This window comes from Sceloporus occidentalis, unplaced genomic scaffold (assembly GCF_023333645.1).
Source record: "Sceloporus occidentalis isolate IW3139 unplaced genomic scaffold, rSceOcc1.0.p SCAF_205, whole genome shotgun sequence".
Lineage (NCBI taxonomy): Eukaryota > Metazoa > Chordata > Lepidosauria > Squamata > Phrynosomatidae > Sceloporus > Sceloporus occidentalis.
The window spans coordinates 536,433-557,749 of record NW_028317185.1 but is presented as its reverse complement, the minus strand read 5'-3'; the positions used below and the strand labels follow the sequence as shown (position 1 = coordinate 557,749).

General features: G+C 43.4%; 1 protein-coding gene across 1 annotated transcript; it reads right to left on the bottom strand.

Moving 5' to 3' along the window:
- Positions 1–9,912: 9,912 nt before the first annotated feature.
- On the bottom strand, positions 9,913–20,319 carry LOC149277923 (interleukin enhancer-binding factor 3-like). Its single transcript, XM_089502544.1, has 18 exons — positions 20,096–20,319; positions 19,811–19,991; positions 19,476–19,623; positions 18,087–18,178; positions 17,563–17,658; positions 17,282–17,393; positions 17,088–17,185; positions 16,685–16,799; positions 16,480–16,590; positions 15,970–16,169; positions 15,640–15,795; positions 15,297–15,434; positions 14,933–15,109; positions 14,617–14,752; positions 14,412–14,486; positions 10,768–11,154; positions 10,505–10,624; positions 9,913–10,049 (listed from the first exon to the last, which is right to left on the bottom strand). The coding sequence occupies exons 1-18, from the start codon at positions 20,317–20,319 to the stop codon at positions 9,913–9,915; spliced, it is 2,703 nt and encodes a 900-aa protein (XP_089358670.1).
- Between the last annotated feature and the right edge of the window lie 998 nt (positions 20,320–21,317).

Sequence of the window (21,317 nt, the reverse complement as noted above, 5' to 3'; positions counted from 1 at the left end):
GTCAGATATGGAATTTATCTGAACTCAACCTTTATTAATGTTTTACAAAGTGTCAAAGATTATTAACACAACACATTTTGACACAGTATATCAATATTTATCGTCAAAATGAAAGCAATCATATAACCAATTGTAACCAATTAATAACCAAATAAGTAACCTGCTGGTATGGGCGTAACCACCTGTATCCCTGCTGGAACTGCCGGCGTCCCCTAGCGCGGCAGTCACATGACCATACGATTCACTTATATGTGAATAAGTTACAAGAATGACACCTAAATATGTGAACTCACCAGCCCTGACGAAGAATGATAGACGAAACGCGTTGGTGGTTTTATGGATTTTGTGACCTGTGACACTTTTTTGTGTTATTTATACCTTGTTTACGATGTAAGTGGGCGCGGTGGCGTTCAGAAAGGAGCTGTGCGCACCGGCTACACATCGGAGGGGAGAAAGAGATCTTTACCCACCCAGCCCATACTCCTTACAAATATATATATATATATATATATATATATATATATATATATATATATATATGCTTCTTAAGGAAAAATGTTAACTCTCTGCCTCTCATCTGCTCCTTGTGTAGCCGTTCGTTCTCCATTGTGCGCCTTTACACGCAGCTCCACGTTCAGATTGGAGATTGTGAGTGCCATACATATTTACTTATTTCTAGTATGCATTTATTTTAATGGTTTTTTTAGCACATTTCTGGATGTTTATTAACATCTTGCATTTTTGAGACATTTCTGTAAGTTTATTTATTTATTTTTTATGGTGAGTTCACTTATTCGGGTGTCATTCTTGCGCGGGGTGATTTGTATAACCACCAAAACGCTCAAGCCTTAAAAATGTATAAGAAAAACATATGTTTGCCTCTGGATCTCGTACTAAAACATGTAAAGGCGGCAAAATGCCTTTAAAAAGGTACCAGCTCTTTGGGTTTTCGTTGAAGCTATTTTTAATTTTCAGGAATTATATATTCTCCTGTACCCCATCTCATCTGCTGGCTGTGGGAGTTGTGTTTTTTTCCCCATGGCTACTATGTAATTATGTAACAATGTATAGAATAATTATATATACCATATAATATATATTTGAAAAGGAACGCTGTTTTCTTAGGATAACGGAAACTCTTAAAAATACAGATTTTTGTCGAGACATGGGGTCTGTTCCCCAGGACTGGCGCATAGCAAATGTTGTGCCAATATTCAAAAAGGGGACAAAAAGTGACCCGGGGAATTATAGGCCTGTTAGTTTAACTTCTGTTGTGTGTAAACTGTTTGAGGGTTTCCTAAGAGATGCTATTTTGGAGTATCTCAATGAAAATAAGTGTATGACTCCATATCAGCATGGGTTTACAAGGGATCGGTCCTGTCAAACTAACCTGATCAGCTTTTATGAGGAGGTGAGCTCAGGACTGGATCGGGGTGAATCACTGGATGTCGTATATCTTGATTTTTCCAAAGCATTTGATACGGTGCCACATAAAAGGCTGGTACATAAAATGAGAATGCTTGGGCTGGGGGAGAATGTGTGTATGTGGGTAAGTAACTGGCTCAGTCATAGGAAACAGAGGGTGGTTATTAATGGTACATACTCTGAGTGGGTGACTGTTGCTAGTGGGGTACCACAGGGGTCAGTTTTGGGTCCTATTCTTTTTAATATATTTATTAATGACCTTGTAGAGGGATTGTATAGTAAAGTATCAATCTTTGCAGACGATACTAAACTCTGTAACGTGGTTAACACAATAGAGGACAGTGCACGATTACAAATGGATCTGCATAGGTTGGAGGCTTGGGCTGGGATGTGGCAGATGAGGTTCAACACAGATAAATGTAAGGTTATGCACATGGGGAAGAAAAATCCAGGCTGGGAATATGTATTAAATGGGAAAACACTGGGGACGACTGACATGGAAAAGGACTTAGGAGTTTTAGTTAACAGTAAATTTACCTGTAGCGACCAGTGTCAGGCAGCTGCTGCTAAGGCAAATAAAATCATGGGGTGCATCAAAAGGGGCATAGATGCCCACGACAAGGAAATAATTCTACAACTGTACAAGTCACTAGTCAGACCACACATGGAATACTGTGTACAGTACTGGGCACCAGTGTACAAGAAAGATATAGTGGAGCTGGAGAGGGTTCAAAGACGGGCAACCAGAGTAATAAGGGGAATGGGAGGACTACAGTACCCAGAAAGATTATCAGAATTGGGGTTATTTAGTTTGGAAAAAAGACGGCTTAGGGGGGACTTAATAACTATGTATAAATATATAAGGGGGCAGTACAGAGATTACTCCCAGGACCTATTTATACCCAGGACTGTATCTATAACAAGGGGACATCCTCTACGGATGGAGGAAAGAAGGTTTCTACACCAGCACAGACGGGGGTTCTTTACAGTAAGAGCGGTGAGATTATTGAACTCTCTGCCAGAGGAAGTGGTTATGGCAAACTCAATAAAAGAGTTCAAAAGGAGCCTGGACGTGTTTCTTGAAAGCAATAATATTACAAGTTATGGATATTAGATTAATAGGGACAGAACGTTGATCCAGGGATTTATTCTGATTGCCATATTTGGAGTCGGGAAGGAATTTTCCCCCTGGTATGGGGCAATTGGCATCTGCTTCATAAGGGTTTTTTGCCTTCCTCTGGATCAACACAGTAGGCACACAATATGTATATAGGTTGAACTTGATGGACTTTGGTCTTTTTTCAACCTTATGAACTATGTTACTATGTATGATGACACCTTGTGGGCAAAAAGGAAATTTCAAGGGATCATTTTATCAAAAAAGGTATAGGCGATGATAATCGTATACAGAGGTTTTATTAAAAGGTGGTTAATTAGGAGACCTCAAATTTATTAAGGTGAAAAACTTCAAGTTAGGAAGATCAGGGACATGATCAATGGTGGACTTTCCTACAAGCCGGACATATTGGGATCCCTCAGTCTTTTTATCTAGTTAGTATCCCTTCTCTGAACTCACTCTAGACTTGTGATGTCTTTTATAAATAACTTTTTTTTGTCGGTTTTTTTTTTTTTAGAGATTTGATTATGAACAATCCACCAACCTCAAGTTTATTAAGATGCCAAGGAAAATTAAAGAGCATGCTGTTCGGGATTTACTTGCTTACAGTCCTCTTTATCGGGTACCAGAGCAATACCTACTATAGAAAGATAAATATTACTGTTCCGGTGACAGACCGTATTACCCTACCACCTCCTTTATACCCTTATCTCATAGAAGAAAGGACAAAGTGTATAAGAGCTCCTCCATTGCTGTTGTTACTTATCCCATCACCGCCCCAGGATTCCTCCGTCAGAGATGCCTTAAGGAAGACCTGGGCCAACGAGAGCTTGGTCACCGGCATATCGACCATGAGGCTTTTCCTTTTGGGACGTACGTTGGACGAAAGCGCTCAAGAGAAGGTGGAGAGAGAGAGTGAAATCTACCACGATATCGTTCAGCAGGACTTCGTCGACTCCTATGGCAATTTGACGCTCAAGACGTTGATGGGCTTCGAGTGGGTTTATCGCCTTTGTCCAAACGTCAGTTACGTCATGAAGGTCGACAGCGACATGTTCTTCAATCCTTGGTTCCTGGTACGGCGTATTTTAGAGCCAGAGAAACCCGTCAAGGTGAGATTTTTCACAGGGTTGGTGCTGGTGGGAAGCACACCATTCAGGGACAAACAAAGCAAATGGTAAATTCCACCATCGGTCTACCCCAAAAACTATTACCCGCCATACTGTTCTGGCACAGGCTACGTGTTCTCTGGAGATATAGCAGCAAGCGTATACAAGAGCATAAGGACCGTACCAATATTCCCATTAGAGGACGTCTTTGTTGGGATGTGTTTGGAGGCGAGCGGGATAAAGATCTCCAGGACGTCGGGGAATCTTTTTACATTAGAGAGGTTAGATTATAACAGGTGTAAGTTTGCCAGGATGGTTACAGTTCACCATTACAAACCAAACGACTTACTGAGTCTCTGGCCGGACTTCGTAGATGCTGTGAAGAGCTGCTCCTGATCCGCAGAGGTTCTCCTCGTAAAGCTTTGTGGCCTCCCGGTAAACGTCGGCATCTTTTGGTTAAATAAAATAAAAAAAATGGTTAACTCTTTCGGAAGAAATGCGTTTGTAATGGTAGGCTCATCATGTACATACTCTACTTAGAAGACATTAAAGGAACAGGCTTTACGACTGTCCCTGACAAGATTGTAAGCTTGCGAGCCGGGCTCTCTCTCCACCTAATGTCTTAGTCTCTCAATTCTAGTCTCCATGAATATTTATATATGTATTTTAAGAAGCGCTGCATAAATTGTTGGCGAATTATTGAAATAATTCAGAAAAAATATTAATAATTAATGGAGATGTTCCTCATGGGAGTTTCTGTGCCCTCCAGTGTTTCTATGAGAAACCATGCACAGGGAAAAAGATTAAGGTGAAAAGAGAATGGAAAGGGTGGGCAAGGACCCAAAGGATATAGGAATGGGAGAAATTAGTTGAGTATTAAATACCTCCTAAATACCCTAGCATTGTGCCCCCACCTGGAGAAAAGGGGGAACTGCGATAGGACAGGGGAAGTAAGGGATTTTCCCTTAGTTTTTGGTTATGGAATATTAGGAACGTGCGGGGCCGGGGAGCGGTGTGCTATGGAGGCTACGATGGCAAGGCACAGTTCTCTATAGTGTGATTCATCGGATGTATAGATCAGAGAACTCCAGTGCAATGAGCTACGGTGCACCAGTTAAGTCGGTCTGCATCCAGGCTCAGTGGAGCTAAAGTGATACCAGAACCTGGCCCGGTATACGAGCTGAACAAAAGGTTCCTCTTATAAAACATTACATTTATTTATAAAGCGCCGGCCGATTCCGCAGCGCTATTACAGTCAGTAGAACAATTTATAAAGACATACAATAACAAAGTGGTGCAAAGGAGAAGAGGGTCATGCTCTTGGGAGTTTACAATCTAGTTGGTGGTTGAGGGGGGAGTGAGACAATAGGAGAGGACTGCTTGAATGGGGATGAGTTGATCTGGTTCCGATGATGTGTTGAAGCTGTTGATTGTTCAGATGGTTTGATTATGATGGTTGGGAGTAATGGGAAGGAATGTTGTTGGCTTCCCTGAATAGGTGGGTTTTCAGAGGTTTTGAAGGTTGTGTACGAGGTAGAAAGTGTGTACGAGGTAGAAAGGTAGAAAGTACGAGGGAATGGGGAAGAGGATTCCACAGGAGGGGAGCGGCGCAGGTAAAATCCTGACTACTGGAGTGGGAAGAGGTAACAACAGTAGAAGAAAGCCGCAGGTTGTGAAAGGAGTGAAGAGGGCAGGTAGGGGTGTATTTGGATAGGAGGATAGAGATGTAAGGGGGGGCCGAGTTGTTGAGGGCTCTATAGGCCAGGGTTAGAAGTTTAAATTTGATTCTGGAGGGTATGGGGAGCCAATGTGATTGGCATAGTGGAGCAGCGGCAGAGAAAGATTAATCTAGCTGCAGTGTTGAGGATGGATTGAAGCGGTGAAAGGTGGGAGAGGGGGGAGACCGGTTAGTAGGGAGTTGCAATAATCCAGGCGGGATATCACAAGCGAGTGGATTAGTAATTTGGTGGTATTTTGTGTGAGGAAAGGGCGGATTCGGGAGATGTTTCTCAGGTGGGGGCGGCAGGATTTGGTGAGGGACTGGATGTGAGGGGTGAAGGAGAGAGCAGAGTCGAGGGTGACACCAAGGCAGCGAACCTGGTCCGTTGGTTGGCTATTGGAGTTGTCAACAGTAATAGAGATGTCAGGAAAAGTGGACATAGCAGATGGCGGGATTACCATGAGTTCGGTCTTCGAGATGTTAACCTTTAGGTAACCGGACGCCATACATGATGCAATTCCTGATAGACAGTCGGTGAGGCGAGTTAGAAGAGAGGGGGAAAGGTCAGGAGCAGAAATATAGATCAGGGTATCATCTGCATATAGATGGTGCTGGAAGCCAAAGGAAGAAATAAGTTGTCCGAGGGAAGAAGTGCAGATGGAGAATAGCAGAGGCCCAAGAACTGAGCCTTGAGGAACACCAATAGATAGCGGTAGGGGAGAGGAGCAAGTTCCAGTGAATGAGACACTAAAAGTACGGTTAGAAAGGTAAGATTTAAGCCATGAAAGAGCCGTGTCACGGATGCCATGGAGGGTTTGTAGGAGGATGGGATGGTTGCAGAGAGGTCCAAGAGAATAACCAGTGAGAAATGGCCTTTTGTTTTAGCTGCGAGGAGGTCATTAGTAATTTTAGTCAGTGCAGTCTCTGTTGAATGCTGTGGACGGAAATCGGATTGTAGAGGGTCAAGTAAGAGAGTTTGAAGAGAGAAAGTTTGTCAGTTGATTGTAAAGTTACTCGTTCCAGCAGTTTGGAAGCTAGGGGGAGAAGTTAAACTGGATGGTAGTTTGATGGGGATGTGGGATCAAGGGAAGGTTTCTTTAGGATGGGGGAGATGATGGCATGTTTGAATGAGGATGGGAATACACCAGAGAAAAAAAGAGAGATTAAAAATGTGGGTTGGGGTAAGGACACTAGAGAGGGGTGGTAGGAGATGTGAAGGTGCAGGGTCGAGGGTGGGACAACAGGACCTCACAAACCTCAATAGGTGTAACTGGGCTGAAGCAGGTGAGGATGATTGAGGTGAGGAGGATGGTCGAGGTACCATATGATTGACATTATGGCGGAAGATATTATACCTCATGGTGTCAATTTTATTTTTGAAGTAGGTGGCAAGCTCCTTGGCAGAGAAGTTGGAGGACAAGGAATGTGCTGTGGGACAGAGAAGAGTGCTAAAAGTGCAAAATATACGTTTAGGGTTATGGGAAAGAGGTAATCAATGAAACGTTTGCTTAGAGAGATGGAGGTCTGATGTATAGGAACCGGTGAACAAGACTTCCTCCATAGGCACTCAGCGGTACATGAACTTCTTTGGAGGAGGCGTGTCTGTGTGGAATGCCATGGCTGAGGTGGACAGCATGGGGGATTGCGTACAGATATATGGGGGGGGGGGTGAGCAAACGTGGGAGAACACTAGATCAATTTGATGACCGCCACGGGGTGTCTGTGAGGTAGTCCATTGTGAGAATCGAAGAGTGAAAGTAGTTTGGAAGCAGCAGGTGAGGATGGTAGAGGAAAGAAAATGGGAGATCCAAGCGGCAAAGTGATGTGAGGTGGGGCCAGGAGGCCGGTAGACCACAACACGAAGTGCAATCAGGGAGAAGAGAACAATTGGTGGCAGACATTGAAAGGTGTGGCGAGGCGAGAGGAGAATGTTTGTCTCCTGGTCTGGGAGTGTGGCTGAAGTGAAGGCCACTGTAAGAGAGGTAGCAGGAGAGGGAGTGTCTGAGGATGTCAACCGTGTTTCAGTGAGTGCAAGAAGACTAAGGTGGTTAGAGATGAAAAGGTTATGATTTGTGGGCATTGGATGCCTTTACTTGAGAATGGTTAGTGGTGTTGGGGTATGAAGAAAACAGAATGGCATATGAGCTAAGGTGGCACCAGGGATTGATATGTGGACTGTAGGAGTTGTCAAGGGGTGCAGAGGATGCAATAAGTTTAACCCTTTAAGGACAATGTGATTGCCAGAGGAGTAAATGGATGAGAGCATGAAGACCAGAGATGGATCTATGGATAGTCCAGTATAACTCTTAACTGTCCATTTATAAGGAGTCCACCAGAAGTGACATTGTCCTCTTGCAATGTCAGAAAAGAGTAAGCTTACAAATTATGTTCTCTAGATCTCGGTATTTTTCCTTCTGAGTATCCTTAACCCTCCAGGGTTCCAGAGAACTTCAGGATGGGGAAACTCAAGTTAGGCAAAGTTATATCACCAAATCCCAGCCTCCCAAGAAAAACATTTAAATGATGCATTACTGATATAATTGTATCAACACAAACCCCACAAGCTATAAGTAGTTTAACTACAGAAATTTTAGTTATCAAAGAAGCCACAAGGATCTCTTTCTAATCTATTTACTAAATTGCATACAATAAGAGAATCATATCCAGAAGTCCAATTTGTTGGGGAGACAGGTGGAGGGGGGAAAAAAATCTTCTGCCGTCAAGCTTCACAAAGGAGAGAGTCTTAACAAGCTTCCTGAAGAGGGTCACAGCATGCTCGCCTAGAATCAGAAACTAGACGGTGGTGGGATATATACAGGATGGGAAGAGGAGCAGTTGGCGACGTTATACCTTCATAGATGATCAAGGATCCTCCAGACCTGCAATGACTACGCTGCTAGAGAAAATATTGTCACCATGTATGCAATAGAGTATTGCACAGGGGGACACGGCTATCTTTGGTATCCAGCGTAGCAAACATCTTAACCACATGTAGCAACAGCTGATAAAGCTGCAAACTGGTGCTCCATCATACTTGAGATCGCAGAACGCTTCCCTGCGTAAATCCTGAACAGGAGACTTTAGTGGCTACCTGTATTGTACAGCGAAGTCTTAACATACATGCATTACCCCACGCATGTCTGCTGCAAACCCCCCTCCCCCATTAAGGCTAATCATTACTCATGTGTTTTAACAATCAAAAAACAGTTACAGGTAAGAATTATACAGCGTACACCTTTCTCCGATGTGGGTTACTGTGGGGGGGGGGGGGGGGGCCCACTGTGTCACAATCACAAGAACAGCACGAAGCTGAATTATACAGAAATGCCCTTCAGTGGTAGACAATGAGGTCTATCCATCTACACAATAAGAGCAGACCCCCCCTAACTGCATCATGCTAAAGGAAAGAGGACTAAAGACATAATACAGACCGTGGACCGCTTTAAATGGAAGCACAGCTTATAAACTGGTATTACAAGACATTTAGCGAACACAGCGGCCCAATAAAATAAATAAAAAATAAAAAAAAGACAGCCAAGGCTTCTGTTTACAGTTTTATTTGTCTATGTTTCGGTTCACTCCAGATACTGTCTGAATGATACGAGACATAAAAAAAAAAAAAAAAAATTCCCCAGAAATACCCTTTTGATGTATCCCACTTCAAATAAAATCATTATTTCACTTATAAAACAAGAAAAAAAAAAAAAGAAAAAAAAAAAAGGGAACAAAAATTCAAAAAACACTAAACGCATTAAAATACATAAAGCTTGTTAAGTCACTTCACAGAATTATTTTAACGATAAGGAAAACTAGGAGGGGGTGCATCAAAGTGAGACATTCTGCTGCGGACAGCAACTTCCCTTAAGTGATCACAGGCCCGTCCCGTGGTGAAAGTGTGGCAATAAAAGGGGTCCGACTCGCGGTGGGTGCTTGGAACATTCACAATGGACAGTGTTAAATAACGCAGATTACTTAATACCCAAACAGCGGGGAGATCCTCTGCACTCCCATAACATTCTTCACGGGGTGAACAAAGATCTACCGTTTTACTGCCAGACTAACACCATAATTATTAGGAGGTGATTACAACGAAAATGCTGGAGGCGGAAATCTGTTAGACACAAAGAACAACCACATTACATTTTCTTTTCTTCTTCAATCAAGATTCTTCCCACAGCTCTCATCTGATGTCAGCCGCATTTTAAATAAACAGAAGACAAAAAAAGGCTGGGAGAAGGAGAGAGACTTTACAGTATATGCACAAAAGGCCTTCTGGCATGGTCGGCGGATTAAAAAAAATAAAAAAAAAAAAAGCAAAAAAACAGACCTATGCAAAGATCAGGATGGAATTACAGAGATGTCACGTGGAAGGAACCAGAGTAAAATCACTGCAACGCGGGGAACAGAGAATCCTTTTCCATGGATGCCATAAATCCAGAAGTGGTAACAAAAAAAAAAAAAAAAAAAAAAAAAAGAGAAGAGGCGCCCTACCCAAAAGGGAGAAGGCAAAAAAAGGGGCCAGGGATAAAAGGGAATAGAGTTTATCTGTATTGATAGCTCATGCTGTGATCTGTGTTTCTGCCGAATCCACCGGGTCCACCTTGAGGGGGCTGAAATGAACTTGGAGGGCCACCGTAGCTTTGTCCAGGACCTTGATTGTAATTGGATTGTGTGTAGCCTAGAATACAAGAGACGCATGTCAAGCAACTGCGGTCGTATTGTGTATACAGAGTGAAATGAGTACAAATCTGTAAGAAACCCTCCTTATGTGTATTAGGTTAGAACATGCATTTGGTGCCTTTGTGTTGGGGGGGTGGAGACCTGATGCTAGTTATGCACCTCAAAACCATCAACACTAAGTTATATATATTCAAAACATTGATACACGCACAGACACACGCTTTTGTACATTAAATGCTTTAGCACTTTTAATTTTTTAAACAAAAGTTGTTTGTTTGAAAAGGAACCTTTAATCCATGTCTTACATCAAAGCCCACCCTCTTCATCGCTGACACCACAGCCTGTCAGGCCAGCAATCTGCTGGGTACATTAGTCACTCAACCAGACCAAAAGCCCCAAGACTCTAAAGCCTCAGTTTACTTTTGTTACAGTGAGCTAGGGACAAGGTATTACCTTGGTATGATGAGGTATTGCTTGGTCCGCCGTAGCCAGCGTGTGAACCTGCATTGTAACCAGAGCCAGGCGTGTACGAGCTGCCACCTCGGCCAACGGCACCTTCTCCTCCACCGTACCCTAGAGGAGCAGTAAGACAGGACAGATTAAGAAACAAGCAAAAGGAAAGACGAGAAACAAGCAAGCCATAAGACTGCATAAAATATATGGAGCATGAAATCATTAACAGGAAAAAAAAAAAACTATTGCATTCCTCAACTGACCTGAGGAAGCTCCCCCCGAGTAGGAGTTTGAGTAGGAGTAGGACCCACCACTTCCACCGCCCTGAGGTGCCTGGCCATAGCCTCCCTTCTGTTTCTGCGGAGGGCCATAGTTGCCGTACTGGCTTTGGTTGTAGGATTGTGCGGCTGGTGTTTGGTGTGACTGGTAGCCCTGGCTGTAGGGCTGTTTAGGTGGTGCACCCATGTGTGGGGGTTGCTGAGAGGAAGGCGGTTGCTGCTGGGGTGCCTGAGGTGGTGGTTTCTTGTTCACAAACGGCTTGGGTGGCGTTGGCGCAGAGTAGCTATCGCCCTGGTAGTAGCTGCTGTAGCCTCCAGAGCCAGCACCGCCACCTTGGTTGCCTGAAGCTCCTCCGTTACTGTAGAACTGACCTGTAGCGGAGACAAGCGTGGTTTATTCAGTAACTATATAGGCTGCTATAGCAAAACGTATGTGGACATGAAATGCAAGTCGCACCACGAAAACACAAGCGGTAAAAGTCATCAGTACATCAGGAAACGCATTTGCCCAGAAGACCCCATCTGCATCCAGCATGACCCTCGTCAACAGCCGTCTACATGAAGACGGACAGCACATTGTTACTCCTGACACGGGCTGAAATTTTATGTACCATTCGATTCCAAGTACACCGACAGCGGTGTTCTGGATATATGCTCGGTTTATAGGATGGAGAGATATAGATAGAGAGATATATATATATCTCTCTATCTATGTGCAGCTCTCTAGGCTTAGTTTCTTAATTGAGGATGCACTGATGATTTAGGTTGGGGCAATTATAGCACCCTTCGCTATGGAGAAAAATAACCAAAGACAACCGATAACCCAAAGAAAGCCCATTTAGATCGTGCTGCCGGGATAAGCGTTAGCCAGATGGTGCGGGCTTCCCATGGACCCGGTGAGGATTTTTATTAAAGACTTGGCAAATATTTGGAAAAGATTTTTTGGCGCCTCAGGATAAAACGTAAGATGTATTCGCATCACTGTTATTTTGTGGGGTCACAGGACTGAAGTAAGAAATATTTTGGGTCATATAATTGATAAGCAAGGAATCCATCGGTAAATGGGCTACTTAAACTTTGATTTAACTAGATTCCATTTTCTGCCCTCATAGCCTATTCATAGACCAGGGTTAACTGCCCTATATAGGTTAACTGTCCTATATCTTTATATCTGCTTTCTGTACAATCTGGTGGCTAAAAACATGAGAATTCCATAGGAAATGGACAATTGCTGAAGGGCAGCACGACACCCAGACTGCTTCGGTCCAACTTTTCAAGGTTTTTTTTTTTTTTTTTTTTTTAACGCGTTTTTCTGGAGGCTAAATGCTTGTATAACCCAGTCTTGAAGAACAACGAGGCGGTTGGTGTATCAACAAACAGTAGTTTTAGAGAGTGTTTAATACGAGAGAAAATGTTTAGTCCCAGTGTCAAGAGTTAAACAGACTGCGTGCATTAACCCAAGGGGTTCCTTCGCACGGCAAATCTCAAAGACCTTTCAGGCTATGTAAAGTCAAGCTTCACCAAAAACTCCTGAAAGGCCCAAAAGATGTCAAAAGATTTGATACACATGCCGACCAGCCTGTGCTTTACAACAGCTCCAGGAAAGCTGGTGGCCCAGTTTTAGGGGTCAGCGGACCAAAGGCAAGGAGAGTTGCAAACAGCATAAGAGGGGGCAGTCATGGCTGGCGGGTAAAGATTTGCGGCTTTTGACTTTGCAAGTGCTGTGACTTAACCTGCACCCTCCAAGACGAAGCCCCTCAAAACACGTGTAGGCAGGAAATTTACAATCGCTGTATTACTTGCCTCCATTGAGTGCAGCATTGGCATACATGAAGATTACAGCGTGTGTTCTCAGCATACCCCATACAACGAGCAAAGGTTTATCATCAGGACTCAAACGACGTTGAGCTCACGTCAAGGATACTCTGAAAAGCCACACCGCTTGGGTACATGAGGGTAGAGGACAATCTTCATAAGCAATGCCCCTTCTAACGGTGTTTGGGTTGTGTAGACGCACCAGAGCTTAGAAGGGACGTGGCTTATAAACGGCCACCGCCAAACCCATCGGCCCATTTAACAATAACGTGCACAGAGTTTTTGCGGTATGTCATTTTTACGAGGTTTATTAAAACATCACCACGCCAAAAGCCAAACAATGGTTGCAAGTTTAAGACAATAAAATCACTTAAAATGAACAAAAAAAAAAAACCCTTAAAATTGTCCTTGGTTGCGCTACAAGCGCCGCACGGCAGGTGCAATGTACAGTGGAACGGAAGGAGTAAACGACTGGCCATGCCACACTTGTCACGTCAACCGCTGGCAAGAGGGGGAGGGGGGGAAAAAAAGGGACAAGTTCCATTTTCACATAAAAGTTAAGATGTCCCGGGGAAGGATGAAACCGCCCCGTTTTTGCGCACTGCTGCTGATCTACAGTCCGAACGCTTGAAGTGAGCAGTCCGAAAATTCAGCGATGAGCAAATAAAAAGAGCAGCAGAATTTTCGTCTTTTATGGAGTTCAAGATAAGACTGGAGTAAAGAGCTTGTGGATTTTGAATGTTTGGTTAGAGTACGCTACAGATGGTCTAGGCAGACGCAAAATCATGATAACCGTAGCAGTCTGTGAAAAAGTCACCTACAAAAAGGGGGAGACAGCAGAGAAAAAAAGAATTAGAATTCTTTTGTAAAACGGGCCTACGTGCCACAGTTTTTGTACAAAGTTTTAGATTTCTCTGCTCCCGTCTCCCCCCCAAACAACGCAGATGCTTCTCCAGAAAGGGGACAAAAACTTAGTGGGGTGTGATGGGGGGGGGGTAACGCGTAATAGAAAAAGGTTACAGAAACAGAGCGTTTGCCTGCAGTGCTTAAAACCAAAGAGAAAAAACAGTCGCTTTAGGGTCCTCTGATAAAGTAACAAAACATTCACTTTTATGGAGGGCCAGCCATTTACCCCGTGCATATATTAACACGACCAAAATACATTTTGGGAAGAATCGGACACCAAAAGGGGAGGAAAAAATAAATCAAAATACACAATCACATTAACTAGTCCTAGATTTCATTCATCTCTCTCTCTGTAGTTTTTAATAAAATATATATATTCCACCTCCTGTCATGACTTTCTCCACATCCCTCACCCACTAAGGCCACTGGAAACAAACTAGCAATTTAGGAATAATCAAGTATTGAGGAAAACAGGACGTTCACAACACGTTTCTGCATGAACATTATTGCTCGGTTTCATTTAGTGTACTCGGCATGTACATTTTGGAAAGCTTTGCAGATCTGCCTGTAAGCAAAAGTAGCCTGCGGGAAAGGACACCACCAAGGCACGGAGGGGAAGGATCGTACGATAACCTCTTATGACGTTTCGCTAGAGGCGCGTGATATACATTAGAATTTGTCCTGTGCCTAAAGAGATTGCCACTCAAAAGGTTGCCATATACACTTTAGGAAGACAAATGCTTCAAACATTCACGAGTTCTGTAGCTGTAGGGGGAAAAACGGTTTCAAAATAAATAAATAAATAAAAAGGTCTCATTTGTGGGCGACACTCAGTGGCTATTCTCATTTCTAAAAGGGACAGAATACGGGCGAAAAAAACAAGATATAAAACATGCCAGTTCACTTACTGTATCCAGCCGTGGCAGAGTTCTGATAGTTGTAGCCTCCACCATAGCCTGAACCGTATCCTCCACCGTATCCGCCTAGAGGCAGAGAACAGTAAATTGTTGACAGGGATACACTTCAGATTTAGCTAATATTCCCCAGGGAAGCACACATTGTATTAAAGACCACGAAGGCTCCACCGACATTGCGTTACATCGGGTCATTTACCTGAATTCATGTAGCCTCCTCCAAAGCCGCCGCGGCCCCGACCTCTGCCGCGATTCATTCCTCCTCCTCTCCCGCCACGTCCACGCATTTGAGGCGGTGGGACTTCGTTGTACATCATGCCAAATCCTTGGTTATGCTGCGGACAATACATCGATTTAGATTTAAAAAGGCTGTCCGTGTCCTCGCAGCTCAACTTCTACGGCAAATCGAGAAAACCAGGGAGATCACTATAAGCAGTCTCAATAACCAAATAGGCCAAGAAAGATCGTGCCCACGTAAACAGATGTTTCTAAAAGCGCCGGCTCAGTTGACTCACCTTTCCTGCAAACTTGGGGCCACCCCTGGGCATCATGGGAGGCCTCTTCTTTTTAGGTGCCTCCGTGTATGTGGTGTAGTTTGGGAAAAGTTTTTCAAGAGCAGCAAGTGCAGCATAAGCTTTTGCTACTTTCTTGTTCGACCCGGATCCTTGGAACTTAACATTATCGACTTCAACCTGGAGAAGAGAAAGAGCGTTACACACTAGAGCAAAGCAAGCCTACGTTTGAGTAATTTGCTGTTCAAAGGACAAGAGGACAAAGTTTATGTAGAACATGGCAGGTGAACATAAAGCAGACAAGAGGAAGATTGACGACGACACCGTAATAAAATCTGGAGGAAAACAAACGGAAATGGCTGCTCACCTCCATCACAAACTTCTTGTCGTGGCTGCCTCCAGTTTCCGAGATTAGCTCATACTTTAAGCCACGTCTTTTCTCATTCAGCTCCATAACCGGATTCTTTCCATGCTTTGTAAGTATAGGCCCCTGCTGCTTTGAGCCCTTTTTGTAAAGGAGAGCGGGGGGGGGGGAATAAAAAAGCCCATTAACTACCAGTTACTGCACATTTCCAGCACAAGGAAACAAACTTGGCACGGCTCTACAGGAGATCAATGCGGTCTGAATATTTAATGTTAGAGACAGAACGTATGTCCTATTCCCATAAAGGGAATAATATTGTGTTGGTGAAGAGCTACCAATATTTTACCTCTGCCTGCTCAGAGGGGGATCCAGTCTCAGCCTGGGAAGAGTCGGCTTGTTGAGCCGAAGCTTGGGCTGCTGCTTTCTGGTCCGCTTCATCAGCTGCCGATGCTTCTTCTTCTTTCTCTTCGAGCCCAGTGGGAAGACCCATGTCCTGCAACACCTACAGGGAACAATTGCAGCTTTATCATAAATCTGCTTAATACGCCTTTACCATCAACCTAGAGTCATCTGGCCAACTTAGAGGCACCAATAATAAACTGTAAAGCATTAGACCAAGCGGCAAAAGTACAAGAAAAAAAAAAAAAAAGTTGATAAAGCCTAGACAGGGCCTTACCTTCACAGCAACACGCAGCTTGGCGGTCTTCTTTGAAGGTCCAGTGGCTTCAAATGTTTTGTCATCTACTTCTACTGACATTGTGAAAATGGGAGCATGCACTGGGCCTGTCTGGGACAGGAGTTTGTACTGCAGACCTGGCTTCAACTGGTTCAGCCTCATCAGGGCATTCATGGCTTGCGGGGGCTCGCTCTTCTCATCTGAAAATGTGTGTGTGTGTGTGATTAGAGGTTTAAAGAAGAGCAAGAACATTGTCAGCTGTCCAGCAATAAACATCTGCAAGAGAAGCTAGAGTTTCTATTCTTCCAAGGATAACCTGCACTCTGCGACAGCGATTTCAGGAACTGCTGCAATAATTCCAGTTGCATACATATATAATGTACTGTTTTGGACACCGAGTGTACTTTCCACATGAGAATTGGCGTTACAAGAATGCATCAACATGGGCTATGCAGAGCTCACGTTCTAAAGTGAGAAACGCTACCCTGGCTAACCTCCAATCCTTAATACCTTTCTTTTGAATCTTCTTTTTCTTCTTACTTGGCGATTTGTCTTCTCCGTCCTCGTCAATGGGGCGCTTCAGGGCTGGCATTACGTACGTTGTGCTGGGAGGGATTTGGACTGCAGGAGACAGTAAGGATTAGATACACGCAGAAGCCCTGGGATTTGGGGGAGGCAACTACTTGAGTCAGAAGACTGGATAACAAAGGCCTACCTGTGTAGTCTATGGTTGGCTCAGGAACTGGTTTCTTTGCAGGTAGCTTTGTAGGCAGAGGGTCCATCCCAAGGACTTTGTGCAGCTGACCAAAAGCAGCCAGTCTCAGTGCATGCTGTCAACGATGGGGGAGAAAACCCAAGAGGTCAGAAGAGCATGAACAAAGTCTGGAGCCATTACATTCATTTCAGGTAATCTTAATGGGTAGTTCATAAAAAGCCACAGCATTACCACACTAGCAGCAATCGACACATCAGATGCAGAAAGTTTTTAAAGTTGGCTACTAAGCCTCAAGGCAGAATTTCCCAATTAAATCAAGCAGGTGGGCGAAGACTGAATTTAGAGAGATTCCTACTAAGACTATGATTGCTAAATAGAGTTCAGAGGTGTCCAGAATACTCACTTGTGCGCTCTGTGTGATGTCCTCTCTTTGCTGTCTCTCAAGGTGTCCAAGTGCATCAGTTGCTTCTTTTTCACACGGGTCATAGAGGCCAGGCCCATCTAGAAAAAAATTATATAATCCAGATGTCAGAATGTATATAGTCCTCGGTTAACACTTATGTAGAAAGAATAAAAAAGGAAGAATTCAAAACTAACCTGGCATAAGAATTCCGGAGCTAAGGCATTCGAGAACTCTCCTGAGGGCTTCGCCGGCCCCCATTGGTCTATTTGCTGTTCCAATGGCCTTTTCACAAAGGAGCTCAAGAGGCTAAGAATTGAACATTGACTAAATCAGCAAATCAGTCTACACAACATGAAGATGTAATATATATTCTGTAAACCAAGTTGTTATCTTGATAGTTTCCTAAATCAAGCCAATTTAACAGACCAATATTATCAAACTAAAAAAAAAAAAAAAAAAAAGTATGTTATCTTACCCATCCACGTAGCGGCTCCCACGTTGGTACACGTGTGCAGAGATCCCGAAGCACACGGATGACAATAACACAGGATTTTAACCCATTTGCCCTAGCCTGAGACAATAAGAGAAACGGGTCAATATTCAATGTTACAGACACAAGCCGGAAAAAAAAAAAAAAAAAAAATTTACACACAAAAACAAAATAAACCTGTTGTAGTGCTACTTTGTCAAGGGTAAAATATATATATATAATAAGCCTTATGTATGGTATGTTAGCAATTACAGTGTACAAAAATTAAAATTACTCTTAAAACAAAGCAGCAACTATGCTCAAGGCATTACATTTTCATGTGAAAGGAGTTATAATCCACTGTATATATACCCAGCAGCCTGAAGAGCGACAGGTGCTAAGTTATCACAGCTACTGCTCAGGTGTTTTCATAAAGCTTATATTATGCATTATTTAAGATAAAAAAAATTAAACACAAAAGTAAATTAATTGCTTTTACTACTTGTAGACGTAAATAATAAAATGCAAACCTGGAACCACTTGGCGTGTCGGAGTGACGCCAATGCAGCAAGGCATTTGTGCCTGTCCAGAACGTCCGGAGGATCGCTGACTGATATCGTTTCTATTCATGGATAAGAAGACAAGGCACGGTTTGACCAAGGGGTTGTCTGTCAGGTGGACAGGGGATGAGGCAGCTTCCAGAGGGCAGTGGGGCTCCTTACATAAAAAAAACTCAGCTAACACTAACCTAAACTACTTGACCTGAGCTATTGGGGAACAGGAGGTCCTTAACTTATTCTTCACCAAAACCCAGAGAGAAAGAAAGGGGACAAAAAAAAATAAAAATTATCTTCTGAGGCGCCTGTTGCTTTTGCTATTTGTGCCTACACTAACATATCTAGCAAGCAATAAAGTAGCAGTCTGCCCAAGATAGAATGTTTCATATAATCACAAGAAGCCCCTATATTCTGGACTGCAGTCACGGAATTCTTTAGAAAGAAAAGAACACTTTTGCGATGTGATACACTACCAGAATACAAGAGTATGAATGGTTACAGACAGATGATATCTCTGCACCATACGACTGGCAGACTGCTTCTTTAAAGAGCAGAGTCTAGAGATTTAAAGTAAACTTGACTAGATGCTAAATTATGAACGCATAACCCTCCCTCCAGCTCGACTGCCCTGGCCACAGCCCATGACAGAGAGAGTCCTGTTGGTCAAAGGTCCAGCGTCCCTAAAAATTGACAAACTAGAAGTCTTGATACGAGATCAGATGTCAGAACCATATTGCAAAATATATATATTCATATAAAAAACAACAACATGCTGGGATCAAGTTTGTGCTGCAGCAAGGTAATGTCTGACTACCAGGGTTGGAGAGAAAGCTAGCCAGATTGACAGGAGGGAGGCTAGAGCACAAAAAGAACGGGAAAACCAGCCCTTGCCACCAACATCCCTCGCGTGAAGGATGCAATTTAAATGTACAAAAAAAAAAAATATGCATTTTCTGGGAACTCAAGATGCTGGTTGACCCCTTTTCAACAATGTATGTCAGACATCTTTGCAGCAACACACACCGCCCGGTATCACATATATGCAAAACACATTGGCTAAAACGACATTCAGTGCCAGAAGGGCTTGAGAAAATTCAGAGGAAAAAAATATAAAAAAAATAGTCGTCTCTGGTCCCTCTGGCCCTGTATATGGGCAACTAATATCCACACATAGGGCCATTGGGTATTAAACCACAGGTGGCAACAAGGCCCCCCAAAAAGGGGGGTATTACAGCATAATATGTCACTAAACTACGGTTCTTAGACATTAGGTAGACTAGTCATATGAATTCAGGACGAGCAATAAAGAAATGTTAAGATTAAAACTCGGATATAAATTTGTCCGCTGTCTTCCTTCCATACCTCCAGCATTTATCTTCTCTATCTCCTCGCGAACCAGGGGGGATGTCAGGCGAATATTAAGTGTTAGAGCAGGCTCTTTTGTGTTTTTGATTACAATTGAGGCTTCTCTGATATTCTGGATGACATCGTACTTCTCTTCAGAAACAGACTACACGTGAAACAGAAGAAATATAAGAATAGTGAGCAGATGTTCCGTGTCCAGTCTGGAATCTTGCAAACCAAGACTCGTTTTTGCCTGGCTTGTACAGCATAACGTTAGCAAATTATACTTTTCTGCTGGAATATAAACTAAGATTTACAATACGCAACTATGAAAAAATAAAAAGCGAGCATACCGCAAACTGTACAATTAGATTTTCTGCTACTTTCTTCAGGAGAGAGATGGTGGGTTTATCCTTGCACAAGAGAACCAGCTCCAAATCCAAGTCGCCCTTGAGAAGAAGACCTTTTGCAACAAGACCAACTCTCATCACTCCACGTAGAGTCCTGGTTGGGTTTTCCCCAGTTTTGGCCTCACTTGATAAAAAAAAAGGAAAGACGACACAAAACAGGATAATTAACAAACCATTAAGAAGGTTTAAGTCAAAGCAAATAGGATCTAGCGGGGCATTAGCGCTCACCTATCCTTGCTGTCTTCTGTAGAATCCTCTGTAACTTCTGCTACTGGTTGCGCTGCTTCCGTGACAAGAACCTTTTCCTGCTGATCAATCCAGTCGGACACGGCTTTCAGGGCCCTCTCCGTGTGAGACACCATGTTCTGAACAGCTTCTAGCTCCTCTTGGGTTGGATACACTACCGAGTGTTTTGCCATCACATGGCGGTCATCATTCAAGAAGATGCGCATGGGACGCTGCAAGTTACAGGGCTTATTAATACAAAGCAAACATCAATATGGGGGGGCGCTGTCAATACACGCAGAAACTCACCATTGTTGCAAAGTATTGTCTTGATGCTTAAGGTGGAAAGAGTTTTCCGGTAGCTGCCACAGACCTACAAAGGAAGCATTCGATTAATTGTAAATAAGGTTATAGGATTCTAAGAAAACAGCCATCATCCGGTAGACAGAACGGCCGACTCAAGAGCCCAGAATGCTATCGCTTCCTTCCCCACAAAATTACTTCATTGCAACCCTTAAAGAAAAAAGGTATAAGCAAAAACTTATAGTAAATTATGGGGCGTTTACAATAATGACCTAAAAAGGAACAGAAAGAAATACTAAAGCTTATGATGGTCACAGATAGGGAGTTCTTCTAGTGCTGAGGCGTAGGGGTAAGAAGGCTGACAAAACATCCCAAAACAAAGAACAAACGCCAACACGTTGAGAATGAGCTGCGTTTATATCCAGGGTGCGCCGGGATTCATTTTCACACGCGCCGTTACTGAATTCACGTATGTACAGTAAGAAAAGCCGAGCGAGAAGCTGACGCTTTATAAATAAAAGCAGAAGACGCGATCGCCCTCCTGTAACCGAAGCAGCGCCGGGAATCGCTCACCGCCGCAGACTGAGTTTTACGAGAATATACACATTCGCAGAGTGAAAGCGGAACTTCGTACATTCTTTACGGTAACCGATTCCTAGGAGACAAGCGATGAACGAAATACAAGAAGCCGTGCCGGGTACCCACACGCCCAACACCGAAACGCCCGTAACGAGGAGCACGACGGCCGCACAAAGCAACCAGATCATAGACCGATCTACACGATTATTGGGACGCATCTCTTAATGAATTCAGGCGTTTCAATCAAACCCTTTGAACAGGTGTATAAAACCTCGTACCGAGCCACGCAGTCTGCATTCACAAAAATTTGTGGAAAAAAAAATATGGGGCGTTCTCAAGAGCT